The sequence below is a fragment of the Panulirus ornatus genome, chromosome 23 (genome assembly GCF_036320965.1).
Source record: "Panulirus ornatus isolate Po-2019 chromosome 23, ASM3632096v1, whole genome shotgun sequence".
Lineage (NCBI taxonomy): Eukaryota > Metazoa > Arthropoda > Malacostraca > Decapoda > Palinuridae > Panulirus > Panulirus ornatus.
In genome coordinates this window covers 1033840-1056035 of record NC_092246.1, presented here as the reverse complement: position 1 = coordinate 1056035, position 22196 = coordinate 1033840, and the positions used below count along the sequence as shown (strand labels likewise).

The following is a 22196-nucleotide window of genomic DNA, read 5'->3' as shown; positions in this document are numbered from 1 at the left end:
GAAGCGGAAGTGAGTCATAGGGTGGGGAAGGGAGCAAAAGTTCTGGGAGCATTGAAAAATGTGTGGAAGGCGAGTACCTTATCTCAGAAAGCAAAAATGGTTATGTTTGAAGGAATAGTGGTTCCAACGATGTTATATGGTTGTGAGGCATCAACTATAGATAGGGTTGTGTGGAGAAGGGTGGATGTGTTGGAAATGAGATGTTTGAGAACCATGTGTTGTGTGAGGTGGTTTGATCGAGTAAGTAATGAAAGGGTAAGAGAGATGTGTGGTAATAAAAAGAATGGTTGAGAGAGCAGAAGAGGGTGTTTCGAAATGGTTTGGTCACATAGAGAGAATGAGTGAGGAGAGATTAACAAAAAAAGGATATATGTGTCAGAGGTGGAGGGAACGAGGAGAAGTAGGAGACCAAATTGGAGGTGGAAGGATGGATTGAAAAAGATTTTGTGATCGGGGCCTGAACATGCAGGAATGTGAAAGGCTTGCAAAGAATAGGATGAATTGGAACAATGTGGTATACTGGAGTCGACGTGCTGTCATTGGATTGAACCAGGACATATGAAGCATCTGGGGTAAACCTTGGAAAGTTTTGTGGGGCCTAGATGTGGAAAGGGAGCTGTGGTTTCGGTGCATTATACATGGCAGCTGGAGACTGTGTGTGAATGAATGTGGCCTTTGTTATCCTTTCCTAGCACTACCTCGCACATGTGCAGGGTGGGGGGTTGTCATTTTATGTGTGGCAGGTTGGCGACGGGAAGGAATAAGGGCAGCAAGTATGAATTATGCCCATGTGTATATTGGAAAGGATCACAATTTTGTGCGTGATCAAGATATTCCTATGAGTCCACGGGGAAAATGAAACTCGATAAGTTCCCAAGTGCACTTTCGTGTAATAATCACATCATCGGGGAGACACAAGAGAGAAATATAACAGTCAGTTGATATACATCAAAGAGAGGAAGCTAGGACTCCATTTGGTAAACATGCGATCGTCCACGACAGACAACGAGCATTCATAAACTTATCATTTTACAAATTTTATCAACAATAAAGTTATCTAATTTGTATAGACCATAACTGATATTAAGATTATAATTTTTTCTGTATTCAATAATAGAAGATTCACTGATATTTCTCATGGTAATAGAGTTAGAGTTGATAACTGAGATAGCATTACTCCAGTCAATACGATGATCATAGTTTTTAATGTGATTAGACAAGGCATTTGATTCTTGTCTGGTTCTTATACTATATTTATGTTGCTTAAGTCTAACAGAAAGATCCTTACCAGTCTGCCCAACATGAAATTTATCACAATTTCCACATGGCACTTTGTAGATGCATCCAGGAGAATTTTCTGGTGAATTCGTGATTAAGATATTCTGTATAGTATTAGTGTTGCTGAAGGCAACATTTACATTAAAGGTTAAAAACAGTGACTGGACTAAGAACACAAACCCTTTTTTTGTGATAAACCTGCCTGATAAACAACTAGATAAGGATTCCTTGTGTGCATTAGGCTATGGATTAAGTTTTGTGTGCTCTAACAGGGAAGCCAGCTGTGTTGATGTCACAGTCTTTTTGTAATTTAGAGAAATACAGTAATTTAACTAATGATGAAATTAATATCTGTAAGGGTTTAGTGTATGCCAGTTTGTCAAAACCAGTGGAACCTAATTACCCTAAAAGATTTATAAGAGCTATTCTTACCTTAAAAAAAGACAAGGATATACATATTACTAAAGCAGATAAGGATAACACTGTTGTGATTTTAGACAAAAGTAACTATTTATCTAAAATGAATGATCTTTTAAATGATGACACAACATATTCTAAACTTAGTAAAGATCCTTTAGAAGCAGTTGATTCCCATTTCAATAAAGAAATGAAGTTGTTGTTGAAAGGTAATGGTCCTCTTATCAAAAATTTGTCATCTTTGTCCCCTTCCTTGCCATATATGTATGGACTTATCAAAACACATAAACAGAGTTTTCCAGCAAGACCTATAGTGTGTTCAGTAGGCTCTATCACATATAAATTGTCAAAATGGTTAGTTTCTTTATTAAACCCTTTAGTGGGTAAGGTATCAAATTCTAATATCATGAACAATGTAGATTTAGTCAACAAGCTAAACAATATCAGTGTTAATTTTGATTTCAAACTAGTTAGCTTTGATGTTTTTTTCTCACTTTTCACAAAAGTTCTAGTTGATGACCTTTTAGAATATTTATTTGATGTCTTGGATGATATTCATTTACCTGTTTCAAAGTCTGTTTTCATTGAACTGATGAAATTGTGTATAAAAGACTGTGTATTTCATTTCAATGGAGATTATTATGCTCAAAAATCTGGTATGGCAATGGGTAACCCTCTTTCACCTGTATTAAGTAATCTTTATATGGAATTTTTTGGAACAAAATTACTAAAGGATATCTTACCTTCTAATGCAATTTGGTTTAGGTATGTAGATGATGTTCTTTGTGTTTGGCCAACAAATGAAAATTTACAAATATTTCTCCCCTTAACAATTTAGTACCTTCCATCAAATTTACTGTAGAAAATGAAAATAACCTACCAATGTATGCTCATATACTCTTCTCAACAAGACAGAGTTAGGTTATCATCATTTCAATGTATGTTCCTTAGGGCATTACGTATTTGCAGTCCAGAGTTTATTGATGATCAGTTTGAGAAGATATATTCTATTGGATCCAAGTTAAAGTACCCTAGATCTTTCATTGGTAAATCCCTTAAGATAGCAAAGAAATCATTTTATAGAGTTGAGCCCAAACCTCCCATTGACTCCAAGAATCTTTTAGTTCTCCCTTGTAATAATAATTTTACTTTACTTCCCATGTTGCTTAAATTCTTTAATGTAAATGTTGCCTTCAGCAACAATAATACTATAAAGAATATCTTAATCAGGAATTCACCAGAGAATTCCCTTGGATGCATCTATAAAGTGCCATGTGGAAATTGTGATAAATCTTATGTTGGGCAGACTGGTAAAGATCTTTCTGTTAGACTTAAGCAACATAGATATAGTATAAGAACGGAACAAAAATCAAATGCCTTGTTTAATCACGTTAAAAACTATGATCACTGTATTGACTGGAGTAATGCCATCTCAGTAATGAACTCTAACTCTATTACCACGGGAAATATCATTGAATCTTCTATTATTAAATTTTCTAATATTAAATACAGAAAGAATTATAATCTTAATATTAGTGATGGTCATACAAATTAGATAACTTTATTGTTGATAGAATTTGTAAAATGATAAGTTTAAGAACGCTTGTTGTCTGTCTTGGACAATTGCATGTTTACCAAATGGCGTCCTAGTTTCGTCTCTTCGATGTATATCAACTGACTGTTATATTTCTCTCTCGTGTCTCCCCTGATGATGTGAATATTGCACGAAAGTGCACTTGGGAACTTATCGTGTTTCATTTTCCCTGTGGACTCATAGGAACATGTGTATATATGTATATGTCTGTGTATGTATATATATATATGTATACGTTGAAATGTATAGGTATGTATATGTGCATGTATGGACATGTATGTATATACATTTGTATGTGGGTGGGTTGGGCCCTTTTTTGTCTGTTTCCTTGCGCTAACACGGGACACAGCGACAAAGTATAATAAATAAACGTTATTATACTTTGTCGCTGTCTCCTGCATTAGCGAGGTAGCGCAAGGAAAAGACGAAAGAATGGCCCAACACACCCACATACACATGTGTATACATACATGTCCACACATGCACATATACATACCTATACATTTCAATGTATACACATATATACATACACAGACATATACATATATACACATGTACATAATTCATACTTGATACCTTTATTCATTCCTATCGCCACCCCACCACACATGAAATGACAACCCCCTCCCCCCGTATGGGCGTGAGGTAGTGCTAGGAAAAGACACCCAAGGTCACATTCGTTCACACTCAGTCTCTAGCTGTCATGTATAATGCACCGAAACCACAGCTCCCACATCCAGGCCTCACAAAACTTTCTATGGTTTACCCCAGACACTTCACATGCCCTGGTTCAATCCATTGACTGCATGTTGACCCCAGTATACCACATCGTTCCAATTCACTCTATTCCTTGCACGCCTTTCACCCTCCTGCATGTTCAGGCCCCGATCAGTCAAAATCTTTTTCACCCCATCTTTCCACCTCCAATTTGGTCTCCCACTTCTCCTCGTTTTCTCCACCTCTGACACATATATCCTCTTGGTCAATCTTCCCTCACTCATTCTTTCCATGTGACCAAACCATTTCAAAACACCCTCTTCTGCTCTCTCAACCACACTCATTTTATTACCACACATCTCTCTTACCCTTTCATTACTTACTCAATCAAACCACCTCTCACCTCATATTTTCCCCAAACATCTCATTTCCAACACATCCACACTCCTCTGCACAACTCTATCTATAGCCCACGTCTCGCAACCATATAACATTGTTGGAACCACAATTCCTTCAAACATACCCATTTTTGCTTTCTGGGATAATGCTCCCGCCTTCCACACATTTTTAACACTCAAAGAACCTTCGCCCCCTCCCCCACCCTGTGACTCACTTCCGCTTCCATGGTTCCATCCGCTGCCAAATCCACTCCCAAATATCTAAAACACTTCACTTCCTCCAGTTTATCTCCATTCAAACTTACCTCCCAATTGACTTGTCTCTCAACCCTACTGTAACTAATGCCTTGCTCTTATTCACATTTACTCTCAGCTTTCTTCTTTCACACACTTTACCAAACTCAGTCACCAGCTTCTGCAGTTTCTCACCCGAATCAGCCACCAGTGCTCTATCATCACCAGACAACAACTGACTCACTTCCCAAGCTCTCTCATCCACAACAGGCATACTAGCCCCTCTCTCCAAAACTCTTGCATTTACCTCCCTAACAACCTCATCCATAAACAAATTAAACAACCATGGAGATACCACGCACCCCCGCCGCAAAACGACATTCACTGAGAACCAATCACTTTCCTCTCTTCCTACTCGTACACATGCCTTACATCCATGATAAAAACTTTTCACTCTTCTAACAACTTGCCTCCCACACCATATATTCTTAATACCATCCACAGAGCATCTCTATCATCTCTATCATATGCCTTCCCCAGATCCATGAATGCAACATACAAATCCATTTCCTTTTCTGAGTATTTCTCACAAACATTCTTCAAAGCAAACACCTGATCCACACATCCTCTACCACTTCTGAAACCACACTGCTCTTCCACAATCTGATGCTCTGTCCATGCCTTCACCTTCTCAATCAATAAATAATCATGTATATATATATATATATATATGTTGAGTATTCCTGGCAAATTATATGGGAGGGTATTGATTGAGAGGGTGAAGGCATGTACAGAGCATCAGATTGGGGAAGAGCAGTGTGGTTTCAGAAGTGGTAGAGGATGTGTGGATCAGGTGTTTGCTTTGAAGAATGTATGTGAGAAATACTTAGAAAAGCAAATGGATTTGTATGTAGCATTTATGGATCTGGAGAAGGCATATGATAGAGTTGATAGAGATGCTCTGTGGAAGGTATTAAGAATATATGGTGTGGGAGGCAAGTTGTTAGAAGCAGTGAAAAGTTTTTATCGAGGATGTAAGGCATGTGTACGTGTAGGAAGAGAGGAAAGTGATTGGTTCTCAGTGAATGTAGGTTTGCGGCAGGGGTGTGTGATGTCTCCATGGTTGTTTAATTTGTTTATGGATGGGGTTGTTAGGGAGGTGAATGCAAGAGTTTTGGAAAGAGGGGCAAGTATGAAGTCTGTTGGGGATGAGAGAGCTTGGGAAGTGAGTCAGTTGTTGTTCGCTGATGATACAGCGCTGGTGGCTGATTCATGTGAGAAACTGCAGAAGCTGGTGACTGAGTTTGGTAAAGTGTGTGAAAGAAGAAAGTTAAGAGTAAATGTGAATAAGAGCAAGGTTATTAGGTACAGTAGGGTTGAGGGTCAAGTCAATTGGGAGGTGAGTTTGAATGGAGAAAAACTGGAGGAAGTGAAGTGTTTTAGATATCTGGGAGTGGATCTGGCAGCGGATGGAACCATGGAAGCGGAAGTGGATCATAGGGTGGGGGAGGGGGCGAAAATTCTGGGAACCTTGAAGAATGTGTGGAAGTCGAGAACATTATCTCGGAAAGCAAAAATGGGTATGTTTGAAGGAATAGTGGTTCCAACAATGTTGTATGGTTGCGAGGCGTGGACTATGGATAGAGTTGTGCGCAGGAGGATGGATGTGCTGGAAATGAGATGTTTGAGAACAATGTGTGGTGTGAGGTGGTTTGATCGAGTAAGTAACGTAAGGGTAAGAGAGATGTGTGGAAATAAAAAGAGCGTGGTTGAGAGAGCAGAAGAGGGTGTTTTGAAATGGTTTGGTCACATGGAGAGAATGAGTGAGGAAAGATTGACCAAGAGGATATATGTGTCGGAGGTGGAGGGAACGAGGAGAAGAGGGAGACCAAATTGGAGGTGGAAAGATGGAGTGCAAAAGATTTTGTGTGATCGGGGCCTGAACATGCAGGAGGGTGAAAGGAGGGCAAGGAATAGAGTGAATTGGAGCGATGTGGTATACCGGGGTTGACGTGCTGTCAGTGGATTGAATCAAGGCATGTGAAGCGTCTGGGGTAAACCATGGAAAGCTGTGTAGGTATGTATATTTGCGTGTGTGGACGTATGTATATACATGTGTATGGGGGTGGGTTGGGCCATTTCTTTCGTCTGTTTCCTTGTGCTACCTCGCAAACGTGGGAGACAGCGACAAAGCAAAAAAAAAAAAAAAAAAAAATATATATATATATATTCATATATCCTTGGGGATAGGGGAGAAAGAATACTTCCCGTTCATTCCTCACATGTCGTAAAAGGCGACTAAAGGGGATGGGAGCGGGGGGCTAGAAACCCTCCCCTCCTTGTATTTTAACTTTCTTAAAGGGGAAACAGAAGAAGGAGTCACGCGGGGAGTGCTCATCCTCCTCAAAGGCTCACATTGGAATGTATAAATGTGTGTGGATGTAAACAAGATGAGAAAAAAGGAGAGATAGGTAGTATGTTTGAGGAAGGGAACCTGAATGTTTTGGCTCTGAGTGAAACGAAACTCAAAGGTAAAGGGAAATAGTGGTTTGGGAATGTTTTGGGAGCAAAGTCAGGGGTTGGTGAGAGGACAAGAGCAAAGGAAGGAGTAGCACTACTCCTAAAACAGGAGTGGTGGGAGTATGTGATAGAGTGTAAGAAAGTAAACTCTAGATTGATATGGGTAAAACTGAAAGTGGATGGAGAGAGATGGGTGATTATTGGTGCCTATGTACTTAGCATGAGAAGAAAGATCATGAGAGACAAGTGTTTTGGGAGCAGCTGAGTGAGTGTGTTAGTAGTTTTGATGCGCAAGACCGGGTTATAGTGATGGGTGATTTGAATGGAAAGGTGAGTAATGTGGCAGTTGAGGGAATAATTGGTGTACATTGGGTGTTCAGTGTTGTGAATATATATATTTATATTTATTCATTTATTATTCTCTGTTGCTGTCTCCCACATTAGCGAGGTAGCACAAGGAAACAGACAAAAGAATGGCCTAACCCACCCACATACACATGTATATACATACCCGTCCACACAAGCACACATACATACCTATACATCTCAACGTATAGTTATATATACACACACTGACATATACATATATACACACGTACATAATTCATACTGTCTGCCCTTATTCATTCCCATCGCCACCCCGCCACACATGAAAAACAGATAATATCCCTGAATATCTTATGAGAATCATGCATACACCTGAAAAGAATATTTTATATCTTGAAAAAAAAGTTTAATGAAATATGAATGGGATAATACCCTCATAATCTTGTACAGTGAATGGTTTCATCCTGATATACAAGGAAAAGCAGTTTAGTACATTTTTGCAGAGATGTGTGGAGATGAGGAAGTGGAACCATTGTCGGGGTGCGAGGCCCAACCCCACATTACTGATGCGCAGACCTACTCTCCTGTTCTTAGCCCAGCTTCTTAACTGATATGCATCTGTTTGTGTTGCATACTTTGACATATATATATATATATATATATATATATATATATATATATATATATATATATATATATATATATACCCCTGGGGATGAGGGAGAAAGAATACTTCCCAAGTATTCCCTGCATGCCGTAGAAGGCAACTAAAGAGGGAGGGAGTGGGGGCTGGAAATCCTCCCCTCTCATTTTCAATTTTCCAAAAGAAGGAACAAAGAAGGGGCTAAGTGAGGATATTCCCTCAAAGGCTTAGTCCTCTGTTCTTGACACTATCTCACTGATGTAGGAGGCTGTAAATAGTATGACAGCTAGAGACTGAGTGTGAATGAATGTGGCCTTCTTTGTTGTTTCCTGGCACTACTTCATGCGCACGTGGGGGGGAGGGGGGTGTAATTTCATGTGTGGTGGGGTGGTGGCAAGAATGGATGAAGGCAGCATGTATGAATATGTACATGTGTATATATGTATATGTCTGTGCATTTATATGTATGAGTACATTGAAATGTGTAGGTATGTATTTGTGCGTGTGTGGACGTGTATGTATATACAGGTGTATGTGAGTGGGTTGGGCCATTCTTTCGTATGTGTCCTTGCGCTACCTCACTAACGCAGGAGACAGCGACTAAGTATGATAAAATGAATAAATAATTGATGAATATACTTTGTAGAAGGTCTTAAGAATATATGGTGCAGGAAGTAAGCTGCTAGAAGCACTGAAAAGCTTTTATCAAGGATGTATGGCATGTGTACATGTAGGAAGAAAGGAGAGTGATTGTTTCGTAGTGAAGGTCAGTCTGTGGTAGGATGTGTAATCTCCCCATGGTTGTTTAATTTGTTTATGGATGGAATGGCTATGAAGGTAAGTGCTAGAGTTTTGGAGAGAGGAGCTAGTATGCAGTCTGTTGGGAATAAGTGGGCCTGGAAAGTGAGTCAGTTGTTATTTGCTGATGATACAGCTCTGGTGGCTGATTTGAGTGAGAAACTGCAGAGATTGGTGACTGAGTTTGGGAAAGTGTGTAAAAGGAGAAAATTGAGGGTAAATGTGAATAAGAGCAAGGTTATTAGGTTCAGTATGGTTGAGGGACAAGTTAATTGGGATGAAAGTTTAAATGGAGAAAAATTGGAGGAAGTTAAGTGTTGTAGATATCTGGGAGTGGACTTAGCAGCAAATGGAATCATGGAAGTGGAAGTGAGTCATAGGGTGGGGAAGGGAGCAAAGGTTCTGGGAGCAATGAAGAATTAGTGGAGGGAGAGAACGTTATCTCAGAGAGCAAAAATGGGTATGCTTGAAGAAATGGTAGTTCTAACAATTATATATGGTTGCAAGGCATGGGCTATAGATAGGAAGGTGGATGTTGGAAATGAAATATTTGAAGACATTCTGTGGTGTGATCAAGTGAATGATAAAAGGGTAAGAGAGATGTGTGGAAATGAAAAAAGTGGTTGAGAGAGCAGAAGAGGGTGTTTAAGTGGTTTGGACATCTGGAGAGAATGAGTGAGGAAAGATTGACAAAGGGGATATATGTGTCAGAGGTGGAGGGATCAAGGAGAAGTGTGAAACTAAATTGGGGGTGGAAGGATAGAGTGAAAAAGATTTTGAGTGATCGGGGCCCGAACACACAGGAGGTTGGAAGGAGTGCAAGGAATAGACTGAATTGGAACCGGGGTCGACGTGCTGTCAATGGACTGAACCAGGGCATGTGAAGCATCTGGGGTAAACCATGGAAAGTTTTGTGGGGCCTGGATGTGGATAGGGTGCTATGGTTTCAATGCATTATATCTATATCTATTTTTTTTTTTCTCTCTTTTTGCTTTGTCGCTGTCTTCCGCGTTTGCAAGGTAGCGCAAGGAAACAGATGAAAGAAATGGCCCAACCCACCCCCATACACAGGTATATACATACGTCCACACACGCAAATATACATACCTACACAGCTTTCCATGGTTTACCCCAGACGCTTCACATGCCCTGTTTTAATCCACTGACAGCACATCAACCCCGGTATACCACATCGATCCAATTCACTCTATTCCTTGCCCTCCTTTCACCCTCCTGCATGTTCAGGCCCCGATCACACAAAATCTTTTTCACTCCATCTTTCCACCTCCAATTTGGTCTCCCACTTCTCCTCGTTCCCTCCACCTCCGACACATATATCCTCTTGGTCAATCTTTCCTCACTCATTCTCTCCATGTGCCCAAACCATTTCAAAACACCCTCTTCTGCTCTCTCAACCACGCTCTTTTTATTTCCACATATCTCTCTTACCCTTACGTTACTTACTCGATCAAACCACCTCACACCACACATTGTCCTCAAACATCTCATTTCCAGCATATCCATCCTCCTGCGCACAACTCTACCCATAGCCCATGCCTCGTAACCATACAACATTGTTGGAACCACTATTCCTTCAAACATACCCATTTTTGCTTTCCGAGATAATGTTCTCGACTTCCACACATTCTTCAAGGCTCCCAGGATTTTCGCCCCCTCCCCCACCCTATGATCCACTTCCGCTTCCATGGTTCCATCCGCTGCCAGATCCACTCCCAGATATCTATATCTATATATATATATATATATATATATATATATATATATTTTTTTTTTTTTTTATACTTTGTTGCTGTCTCCCGCGTATGCGAGGTAGCGCAAGGAAACAGACGAAAGAAATGGCCCAACCCCCGCCCCCCATACACATGTATATACATACGTCCACACGCGCAAATATACATACCTACACAGCTTTCCATGGTTTACCCCAGACGCTTCACATGCCTTGATTCAATCCACTGACAGCACGTCAACCCCGGTATACCACATCGCTCCAATTCACTCTATTCCTTGCCCTCCTTTCACCCTCCTGCATGTTCAGGCCCCGATCACACAAAATCTTTTGCACTCCATCTTTCCACCTCCAATTTGGTCTCCCTCTTCTCCTCGTTCCCTCCACCTCCGACACATATATCCTCTTGGTCAATCTTTCCTCACTCATTCTCTCCATGTGCCCAAACCACTTCAAAACACCCTCTTCTGCTCTCTCAACCACGCTCTTTTTATTTCCACACATCTCTCTTACCCTTACGTTACTCACTCGATCAAACCACCTCACACCACACATTGTCCTCAAACATCTCATTTCCAGCACATCCATCCTCCTGCGCACAACTCTATCCATAGCCCACGCCTCGCAACCATACAACATTGTTGGAACCACTATTCCTTCAAACATACCCATTTTTGCTTTCCGAGATAATGTTCTCGACTTCCACACATTCTTCAAGGCCCCCAGAATTTTCGCCCCCTCCCCCACCCTATGATCCACTTCTGCTTCCATGGTTCCATCCGCTGCCAGATCCACTCCCAGATATCTAAAACACTTCACTTCCTCCAGTTTTTCTCCATTCAAACTCACCTCCCAATTTACTTGACCCTCAACCCTACTGTACCTAATAACCTTGCTCTTATTCACATTTACTCTTAACTTTCTTCTTCCACACACTTTACCAAACTCAGTCACCAGCTTCTGCAGTTTCTCACATGAATCAGCCACCAGCGCTGTATCATCAGCGAACAACAACTGACTCACTTCCCAAGCTCTCTCATCCCCAACTGACTTCATACTTGCCCCTCTTTCCAAAACTCTTGCATTTACCTCCCTAACAACCCCATCCATAAACAAATTAAACAACCATGGAGACATCACACACCCCTGCCGCAAACCTACATTCACTGAGAACCAATCACTTTCCTCTCTTCCTACACGTACACATGCCTTACATCCTCGATAAAAACTTTTCACTGCTTCTAACAACTTTCCTCCCACACCATATATTCTTAATACCTTCCACAGAGCATCTCTATCAACTCTATCATATGCCTTCTCCAGATCCATAAATGCTACATACAAATCCATTTGCTTTTCTAAGTATTTCTCACATACATTCTTCAAAGCAAACACCTGATCTACACATCCTCTACCACTTCTGAAACCACACTGCTCTTCCCCAATCTGATGCTCTGTACATGCCTTCACCCTCTCAATCAATACCCTCCCATATAATTTACCAGGAATACTCAACAAACTTATACCTCTGTAATTTGAGCACTCACCCTTATCCCCTTTGCCTTTGTACAATGGCACTATGCACGCATTCCGCCAATCCTCAGGCACCTCACCATGAGTCATACATACATTAAATAACCTTACCAACCAGTCAACAATACAGTCACCCCCTTTTTTAATAAATTCCACTGCAATACCATCCAAACCTGCTGCCTTGCCGGCTTTCATCTTCCGCAAAGCTTTCACTACCTCTTCTCTTTTTACCAAATCATTTTCCCTAACCCTCTCACTTTGCACACCACCTCGACCAAAACACCCTATATCTGCCACTCTATCATCAAACACATTCAACAAACCTTCAAAATACTCACTCCATCTCCTTCTCACATCACCACTCCTTGTTATCACCTCCCCATATATATATACCCATATATATTTTGGGTTGTATGGTTGCGAGGCGTGGGCTATGGATAGAGTTGTGCGCAGGAGGATGGATGTGCTGGAAATGAGATGTTTGAGGACAATGTGTGGTGTGAGGTGGTTTGATCAAGTAAGTAACGTAAGGGTAAGAGAGATGTGTGGAAATAAAAAGAGCGTGGTTGAGAGAGCAGAAGAGGGTGTTTTGAAATGGTTTGGGCACATGGAGAGAATGAGTGAGGAAAGATTGACCAAGAGGATATATGTGTCGGAGGTGGAGGGAACGAGGAGAAGTGGGAGACCAAATTGGAGGTGGAAAGATGGAGTGAAAAAGATTTTGTGTGATCGGGGCCTGAACATGCAGGAGGGTGAAAGGAGGGCAAGGAATAGAGTGAATTGGATCGATGTGGTATACCAGGGTTGACGTGCTGCCAGTGGATTGAATCAGGGCATGTGAAGCGTCTGGGGTAAACCATGGAAAGCTGTGTAGGTATGTATATTTGCGTGTGTGGACGTATGTATATACATGTGTATGGTGGTGGGTTGGGCCATTTCTTTCGTCTGTTTCTTTGCGCTACCTCGCAAACGCGGGAGACAGCGACAAAGCAGAAAAAAAGAAAAGAAAAATATATTTTGGAAGGAGGTAAATAGAGTGCGTAAGACAAGAGAACAAGTGGGAACATCGTTGAAGGGGGCTAATGGGGAGGTAATAACAAGTAGTGGCGATGTGAGAAGATGGAGTGAGCATTTTGAAGATTTGTTGATTGTGTTTGATGATAGAGTGGCAGATATAGGGTGTTTGGGTCGAGGTGGTGTACGAAGTGAGAGGGTTTGGGAGAATGATTTGGTAAACAGAGAAGAGGTAGTGAAAGCTTTGCAGAAGATGAAAGCCAGTAAGGTTTGGATGGTATTGCAGTGGAATTTTTAAAAAAGGGGGTGATTGTGTTGTTGACTGGAAGGTAAGGATATTTAATGTATGTATGGCTCATGGTGAAGTGCCTGAGGATTGGCGGAATGCATGCATAGTGCCATTGTACAAAAGCAAAGGGAATAAAGGTGAGTGCTCAGATTACAGAGGTATAAGTTTGTTGAGTATTCCTGGGAAATTATATGGGAGGGTATTGATTGAGAGGGTGAAGGCATGTACCGAGCATCAGATTGGGGGAGAGCAGTGTGGTTTCAGAAGTGGTAGAGAGTGTATGTGAGAAATACTTAGAAAAGCAAATGGATTTGTATGTAGCATTTATGGATCTGGAGAAGGCATATGATAGAGTTGATAGAGATGCTCTGTGGAAGGTATTAAGAATATATGGTGTGAGAGGCAAGTTGCAAGAAGCTGTGAAAAGTTTTTATTGAGGATGTAAGGCATGTGTATGAGTAGGAAGAGAGGAAAGTGATTGGTTCTCAGTGAATGTCAGCTTGCGGCAGGGGTGCGTGATGTCTCCATGGTTGTTTAATTTGTTTATGGATGGGGTTGTTAGGGAGGTGAATGCAAGAGTTTTGGAGAGGGCAAGTATGCAGTCTGTTGTGGATGAGAGGGCTTGGGAAGTGAGTCAGCTGTTGTTCGCTGATGATACAGCACTAGTGGCTGATTTGGGTAAGAAACTGCAGAAGCTGGTGATGGAGTTTGGTAATGTGTGTGATAGAAGAAAGCTGAGAGTAAATGTGAATAAGAGCAAGGTTATTAGGTACAGTAGGGTTGAGGGAGGTAAGTTTGAATGGAGAAAAACTTGAGGAAGTGAAGTGTTTTAGATATCTGGGAGTGGATTTGGCAGTGGATGGAACCATGGAAGTGGAAGTGAGTCACAGGGAAGGGGAGGGAGCAAAAGTTCTGGGAGCGTTGAGAAATGTGGGGAAGGTGAGTACATTTTCTCAGAAAGCAAAAATGGGTATGTTTGAAGGAATAGTGGTTCCAATAATGTTATATGGTTGTGAGGCGTGGGCTATAGATAGGGTTGTGCGAAGGAGGGTGGATGTGTTGGAAATGAGATGTTTGAGGACAATATGTGGATTGAGTTGGTTTGATCAAGTAAGTAATAAAAGGGTAAGAGTGATGTGTGGTAATAAAAAGAGAGCAGAAGAGGGTGTTTTGAAATGGTTTGGCCACATGGAAAGAATGAGTGAGGAAAGATTGACAAATAGGATATATGTGTCAGAGGTAGAGGGAACGAGAAGTGGGAGACCAAATTGGAGGTGGAAGGATGGAGTGAAAAAGATTTTGAGCAATCGGAGCCTGAACATGCAGGAGGGTGAAAGGTGTGCAAGGAATAGAGTGAATTAGAACAGTGTGGTATACCAGGGTTGACGTCCTGTCAATGGATTGAAGCAGTGCATGTGAAGTGTCTAGGGTAAACCCTGGAAAGTTTTGTGGGGCCTGGATGTGGAAAGGCGGCTGTGGTTTCGGTGCATTACACATAACAGCTAGAGACTGAGTGTGAACGAGTGTCCTTTGTTGTCTTTATTAGCACTACCTTGCACACGTGCGGGGGAGGGGGTTGTCATTTCATGTGTGGCGGGATGGCAACAGGAATGAATGAAGGCAGAAAGTATGAATTATGTACACGTGTATATATGTATATGTCTGTGTATGTATATAGATGTATAGGTATGTATATGTGCATTTGTGGATGTATATGTATATGTGCGTGTGTGGACATGTGTGTATATACATGTGTATGTGGTTGGGTTGGGCCATTCTTTCGTCTGTTTCCTTGCAGTACCTCGCTTAACTGCTGTTTCCCACATCAGCGAGTAGTGCAAGGAAACAGACGAAGAATGGCCCAACCACTCACATTCACATATATATACTTAGATGCCCATACACACACATATACATTTCAACTGATACATACATATATATACACAGACATATACATATATACACATGTACATATTCATACTTGCTGCCTTCATCCATTCCCATCGCCACCCCACCACACAGGAAACAGCATCCTCCAAAGTGAGGTAGCATCAGGATAAGACAAAAAGGCCACATTCGTTCACACTCAATCTCTAGCTGTCATGTGTAATGCACTGAAACCACAGCTTCCTTTCCACATCCAGGCCCCACTCCATCCTTCCACCTCCAATTTATATATTCGTATATTCTAAGTATGTGCATGAGACTTTCCTACAGACATGATGCACATGATTTTGGCTTAAAACCTTCATAAAGAATTATCCTATTGTAAGAAGAGTGTAAGAAAGCCTGAATAACATTCTGTATAAGAATCAATTTTTCTCCATCATTTTACAGTGTATGATGTGTATATTATTTTGTAAAGCTTTTATTACATACTGTATCATAGTTGATTTTATGGTCACTCTCTGTTATCTATAGGTTAACTCATCCAAAATATGCTTCTGTGATGTTTTGCTTTTGAGCACAACTACATGTTCACCTGCCCAATTTTTTTGTTTTTTCTGGCAAGCAAATTCTTGTATTTTCCACTTCATTTCTCCAGTAGATTTTGATATTTGCATTTACTCAGATTTACTGTACATGTATAAACATATATGCACTGACACATGCCTTTGTACAGATGCACATCTAACATTAATATTGATTTACTTATGCTTGTATTATATACATTTTAATATTTATTACATCATTCCATATCATTTTACATGTTCTTACAACACTGATTGACGTAAAAGATAGAAATATGAAAACTTAGCTCATGAAGCATAACCATTTTCCATTTATTCCGTACCATATTTCCAATGGATTCAATTTTTTAATGGGTTTGGTTATGTGTTTAACAACAGATATTAGCTCAAGAGTAAGGCTGTTTATTAGTTTCATTCCGAAACTGTAGCTTATTTACATTCTGCTATAGATGCTATATTTTGAAGACATGAGAGTTGATTTGCTTCAGATGTGTAAGGCTTTGATGTATAGACCTGCTAGTGGCATCAAAGTGTTTTCACAAAGGTAATAGACTATGTAGCAGGAGACATGAATGAATGAATAATTTAGGGTTGAGATTTGGTTGAAGAGTCCATTGGTTATTTAATGTCTGTTGGTTATTTAATGTCTGTTAGGTGTTAGTAGGAAATAGAGATTAAGGAGTAGAACCGGAACAGACTGAGAGACTTACAGGTGGAATTTTCTTGTATGCAGATGACACTTTGTTAATGATGTTAATGAGGAAGAAAAAGAGGAACTTTTGACCATTGTGAGAGAATTAGGAGGAGAATGTAAGTCAGGAAAGTTAAAAGTGAATGCTAGTAAGGGTAAGGTAATGTCATTTGAAAAAGAGAATTTAGATTGACATTCATTTGGATGGTGAAAAAGTGGAAAGTTTTGAAAACCCTCTCCGTAGAGATAGAGATGACGCTAAATCTCAGAGGATGCTAGAAGATAGACAAGTTACTGGTAGTCTGAAGAAGGTTGTGAGGAGTAGGAAAAAGAGAAACTAGACCTAGAACAGAGAGAAGAGTGTACTTTCATTGCAAAGATTGGATTGCTGCTGGGTTGGGCATATGTAAAAAGTAAAAAGAGAAATGAGACCTGGTACAGAGAGAGAATTTTACTTTCATTATGAAGATTAGAATGCTGCTGGGTTGGGCATATGTAAAAATTAGGATTCAGCAAGGATGATTGGGAGAGTTGAAAGTAATGGAATGAAAGGGGTAGACCAAGAATAAAGGGCAGTTAAAGAGTGAGAAAGTATGTGGTTAAGAGGGATGCAAATATGGAAGGTAATTTTTACTTTGTAATGGTGCATAGTAGAAATTCTTCATGTGCCACCATGCTGGATAGACAGTGATATATGGGATATAAATGAGGGTACAGTGTGTTCTATTGGATATTGATTGATTATTGTGCATTCATACCATGCTTACCTTTTTTATATAAATCTATTGTAATGCATTCTGAAAGTGATTGGCATTACATTTTTAATGCACTAACATATTTTTAGTATAACCACTGATTTACTGTTTCTGTCTGTTCATTTAATGATAGCATTTACTTATAATGTTTGAGAATATAGGATTATGATTTTACTCCTGACAAGCAACACTTGATCTGTTCCTTCATCATTAATGGGAACACCCTCCCACTTCAGTTTTATTCCACTGAATCTCATTTATCATTTTGTATGAGTTTAATACCAGATTTTTCTTTGGGGGTAGCGGTGCTGTTTCCTGTGGGGTGGGGTAACACTAGGAATGGATGAAGGCAGGCATGAATATGTACAAGTGTATATATGTATGTGTAGGTATGTTTGAGAATTCATGTATAATGTATGTGTATATGAGTGGATGGGGAATCCTTCGTCTGTTTCCTGGCGCTACCTCACTGACACAGGAAACGGCAATCATGTATAATAGATGATTTATTCATTTATTAGTCTGTTATACTTAACTGCCTTCATCCATTTCCATTGCCACCCTGCCACACATGAAATAGCATCCCCCCACCCCCTTTTCAGCAAGGCAGTGCCAGCAACAGACAAAAAAGGCCACATTCATTCACACTTAGTCTCTAGCTGTCATGTGAAATGCACTGAAACCACAGCTCCCTTTCCACATCCAGGCCCCACAGACCTTCCCATGGTTTACCCTAGATGCTTCACATGCCCTGCTTCAATCCATTTACAGCACATCCACCCCAATATGCCACATCATTCCAATTCACTCAGTTCCTTGCAGGCCTTTCACCCTCCTGTATGCTGTGGCCCTGATCGCTCAAAATCTTTTTCAGGCCTTCCTTCCGCCTCCAATTTGGTCTCCCACTTCTCCTTCTTCCCTCCATCTCTGACACATATATCCTCTTCATCAATCTTTCCTCACTCATTCTCTCCATGTGTCCAAATCATTTCACCACACCCTCTTCTGCTCTCTCAACCATACTCTATTACCACACCTCTCTCTAACCCTTTCATTACTTACTCGATCAAATCAACTCACACTAAATATTCTCCTCAAGCATTTCATTTCCAACACGTCCATCCTCCTCCGCACAACCCTATCTATAGCCCATAGATTTAATTATATATTTATTATACTTTCTCGCTGTCTCGCTGTTAGCGAAGTAGTGCAAGGAAGCAGACGAAAGAATGACCCAACCCACTCACATACACATATATATACATACACGTCCACACACACATATATACATACCTATACATTTCAACATATGCATATATATACATACACAGAAATATACATATATTATGCATGACAGCTAGAGACTGAATGTGAACGAATGTGGCCTTTGTTGTCTTTTCCTAGTGCTACCTCACGCACATGTGGGGGAGGGGGTTGTCATTTCACGTGTGGCAGGGTGGCGACGGGAATGAATAAGGGCAGACAGTATGAATTATGTATATGTGCGGATATGTATATGTCTGTGTGGATATTTATGTATACATTGAGATGTATAGGTATGTATATGTGCATGTATGGACGTTTATGTATATACATGTGTATGTGGGTGGGTTGGGCCATTCTTTCATCTGTTTCCTTGCACTACCTCGCTAATGCAGGAGACAGCGACTACGTATAATAAATAATACAAACATATATATATATATATATATATATATATATATATGCACCTGGACATGAGAAGAAAGATCATGAGAGGCTAGTGTTTTGGGATCAGCTGAGTGAGTTTGTTACCAGTTTTGATGCACGAGACTGGGTTATAGTGATGGGTGATTTGAATGGAAAGGTCAGTAATGTGGCAGTTAAGGGAATGATTGGTGTACATGGGGTGTTTAGTGTTGTAAATGGAAATGGTGAAGAGCTTGTAGTTTGTGTGCTGAAAAAGGACTGGTGATTGGGAATACCTGGTTTAAAAAGAGAGATATACATAAGTATACGCATGTAAGTAGGAGAGATGGCCAGAGAATGTTATTGGATTACATATTAACATGTTAATTGATATGCACATGAAAGAGAGACTTTTGGATGTTGATGTGCTGGGAGGTGCAATTGGAGGATGTCTGATCATTATCTTGTGGAGGCGAAGGTGAAGTTTGTAGAGGCTTTCAAAAAAGAAAAGAGAATGTTGGATGAAGAGAGTGGTGAGAGTAAGTGAGCTTGGGAAGGAGACTTGCTTGAGGAAGTACCAGGAGAGACTGAGTACAGAATGGAAAAAGGTGAGAGCAAAGGACGTAAGGGGAGTGGGGGAGGAATGGGATGTATTTAGGGAAGCAGTGATGGCTTGCACAAAAGATGCTTGTGGCATGAGAAGAGTGGGAGGTGGGCAGATTAGAAAGGGTAGTGAGTGGTGGGATGAAGTAAGATTATTAGTGAAAGAGAAGAGAGAGGCATTTGGATGATTTTTTCAGGGAAATAGTGCAAATGACTGGGAGATGTATAAAAGAAAGAGGCAGGTCAAGAGAAAGGTGCAGGAGGTGAAAAAGAGGGCAAATGAGAGTTGGGGTGAGAGATTATCATTAAATTTTAGGGAGAATAAAAAGATGTTTTCGAAGGAGGTAAATAAAGTGGGTAAGACAAGAGAACAAATGGGAACTTCAGTGAAGGGGGCTAATGGGGAGGTAATAACAAGTAATGGTGATGTGAGAAGGAGATGGAGTGAGTATTTTGAAGGTTTGTTGAATGTGTTAAATGATAGGGTGGCAGATATAGGGTATTTGGGTAGTGATAGCTTTGCGGAAGATGAAAGCTGGCAAGGCGGTGGGTTTGGATGGCATTGCAGTGGAATTTATTAGAAAAGGGGGTGACTGTGTTATTTATTGGTTGGTGAGAATATTCAGTATATGTATGGCTCATGGTGAAGTACCTAAGGATTGGCAGAATACATGCATAGTGCCATTGTACAAAGGCAAAGGGGATAAAGGTGAGTGTTCAAATAACAGAGGTATAAGTTTGTTGAGAATTCCTGGGAAATTATATGGGAGGGTATTGATTGAGAGGCAAGTACAGAATATCAGATTAGGGAAGAGCAGTGTGGTTTCAGAAGTGTTGGAGGATGTATGGATCAGTTGTTGCTTTGAAGAATGTAAGTGAGAAATACTTCAAAAAACAAATGGATTTGTTTGTAGTATTTATGGATCTGGAGAAGGCATATGATAGAATTGATAGAGACGCTCTGTGGAAGGTATTAAGAGTATATGGTGTGGGAGGCAAGTTACTGGAAGCAGTGAAAAGTTTTTATCAAAGATGTAAGGCATGTGTACAAGTAGGAAGAGAGGAAAGTGATTGGTGGATGGGTGGGTGTGTTGGAAATGAGATATTTGGGCCATTCCTCCTCTGTTTATTTGCTCTACCTCACTAACACAGGAGACAGCGATTAAGTATGATAAATGAATATATATATATATATATATATATATATATATATATATATATATATAGTATGAAAGAAAGAAAAATATATATATATATATATATATATATATATATCTTTCTTTCTTTCAAACTATTCGCCATTTCCCACATTAGCAAGGTAGCGTTAAGAACAGAGGACTGGGCCTTTGAGGGAATATCCTCACCTGGCCCCCTTCTCTGTTCCTTCTTTTGGGGAAAAAAAAAAAAAAAAAAAAAAAGTCGAGAACATTATCTCGGAAAGCAAAAATGGGTATGTTTGAAGGAATAGTGGTTCCAACAATGTTGTATGGTTGCGAGGCGTGGGCTATGGATAGAGTTGTGCGCAGGAGGATAGATGTGCTGGAAATGAGATGTTTGAGGACAATGTGTGGTGTGAGGTGGTTTGATCGAGTAAGTAACGTAAGGGTAAGAGAGATGTGTGGAAATAAAAAGAGCATGGTTGAGAGAGCAGAAGAGGGTGTTTTGAAATGGTTTGGGCACATGGAGAGAATGAGTGAGGAAAGATTGACCAAGAGGATATATGTGTCGGAGATGGAGGGAACGAGGAGAAGTGGGAGACCAAATTGGAGGTGGAAAGATGGAGTGAAAAAGATTTTGTGTGATCGGGGCCTGAACATGCAGGAGGGTGAAAGGAGGGCAAGGAATAGAGTGAATTGGAGTGATGTGGTATACCGGGGTTGACGTGCTGTCAGTGGATGGAACCAAGGCATGTGAAGCGTCTGGGGTAAACCATGGAAAGCTGTGTAGGTATGTGTATTTGCGTGTGTGGACGTATGTATATACAAGTGTATGGGGGTGGGTTGGGCCATTTCTTTCGTCTGTTTCCTTGCGCTACCTTGCAAACGCGGGAGACCGAAAAAAAAAAAATATATATATATATATATATATATATATATATATATATATATATATATATATATATATATATATATATACCGGAGCAGGGGGCCAGAAATCCTCCCCTCCTTGTATTTTTTTAACTTTCTAAAATGGGAAACAGAAGAAGGAGTCACGCGGGGAGTGCTCATCCTCCTCGAAGGCTCAGATTGGGGTGCCTAAATGTGTGTGGATGTAACCAAGATGTGAAAAAAGGAGAGATAGGTAGTATGTTTGAGGAAAGGAACCTGGATGTTTTGGCTCTGAGTGAAACAAAGCTCAAGGGTAAAGGGGAAGAGTGGTTTGGGAATGTCTTGGGAGTAAAGTCAGGGGTTAGTGAGAGGACACGAGCAAGGGAAGGAGTAGCAGTACTCCTGAAACAGGAGTTGTGGAAGTATGTGATAGAATGTAAGAAAGTAA

The 22196-nt window shown here is 40.5% G+C and overlaps 1 protein-coding gene across 2 annotated transcripts in view; it reads left to right on the top strand.

Annotated features, from left to right (window-relative positions):
• The window catches only part of LOC139756703 (post-GPI attachment to proteins factor 6-like), a 99343-nt gene that overhangs the window by 66760 nt on the left and 10387 nt on the right, over nt 1–22196 (top strand). Inside the window, exon 15 of one of the 2 annotated variants that reach the window (XM_071676384.1) lies at nt 7989–8668. The exons of the other annotated variant lie outside the window; for it this stretch is intronic. Within the exon in view, the coding sequence (XP_071532485.1) occupies nt 7989–8092 (104 nt within the window). The 3' untranslated portion in view covers nt 8093–8668. Of the gene's footprint in view, nt 1–7988; nt 8669–22196 lie in introns of those variants that run through there. 2 annotated transcript variants of the gene reach the window in all.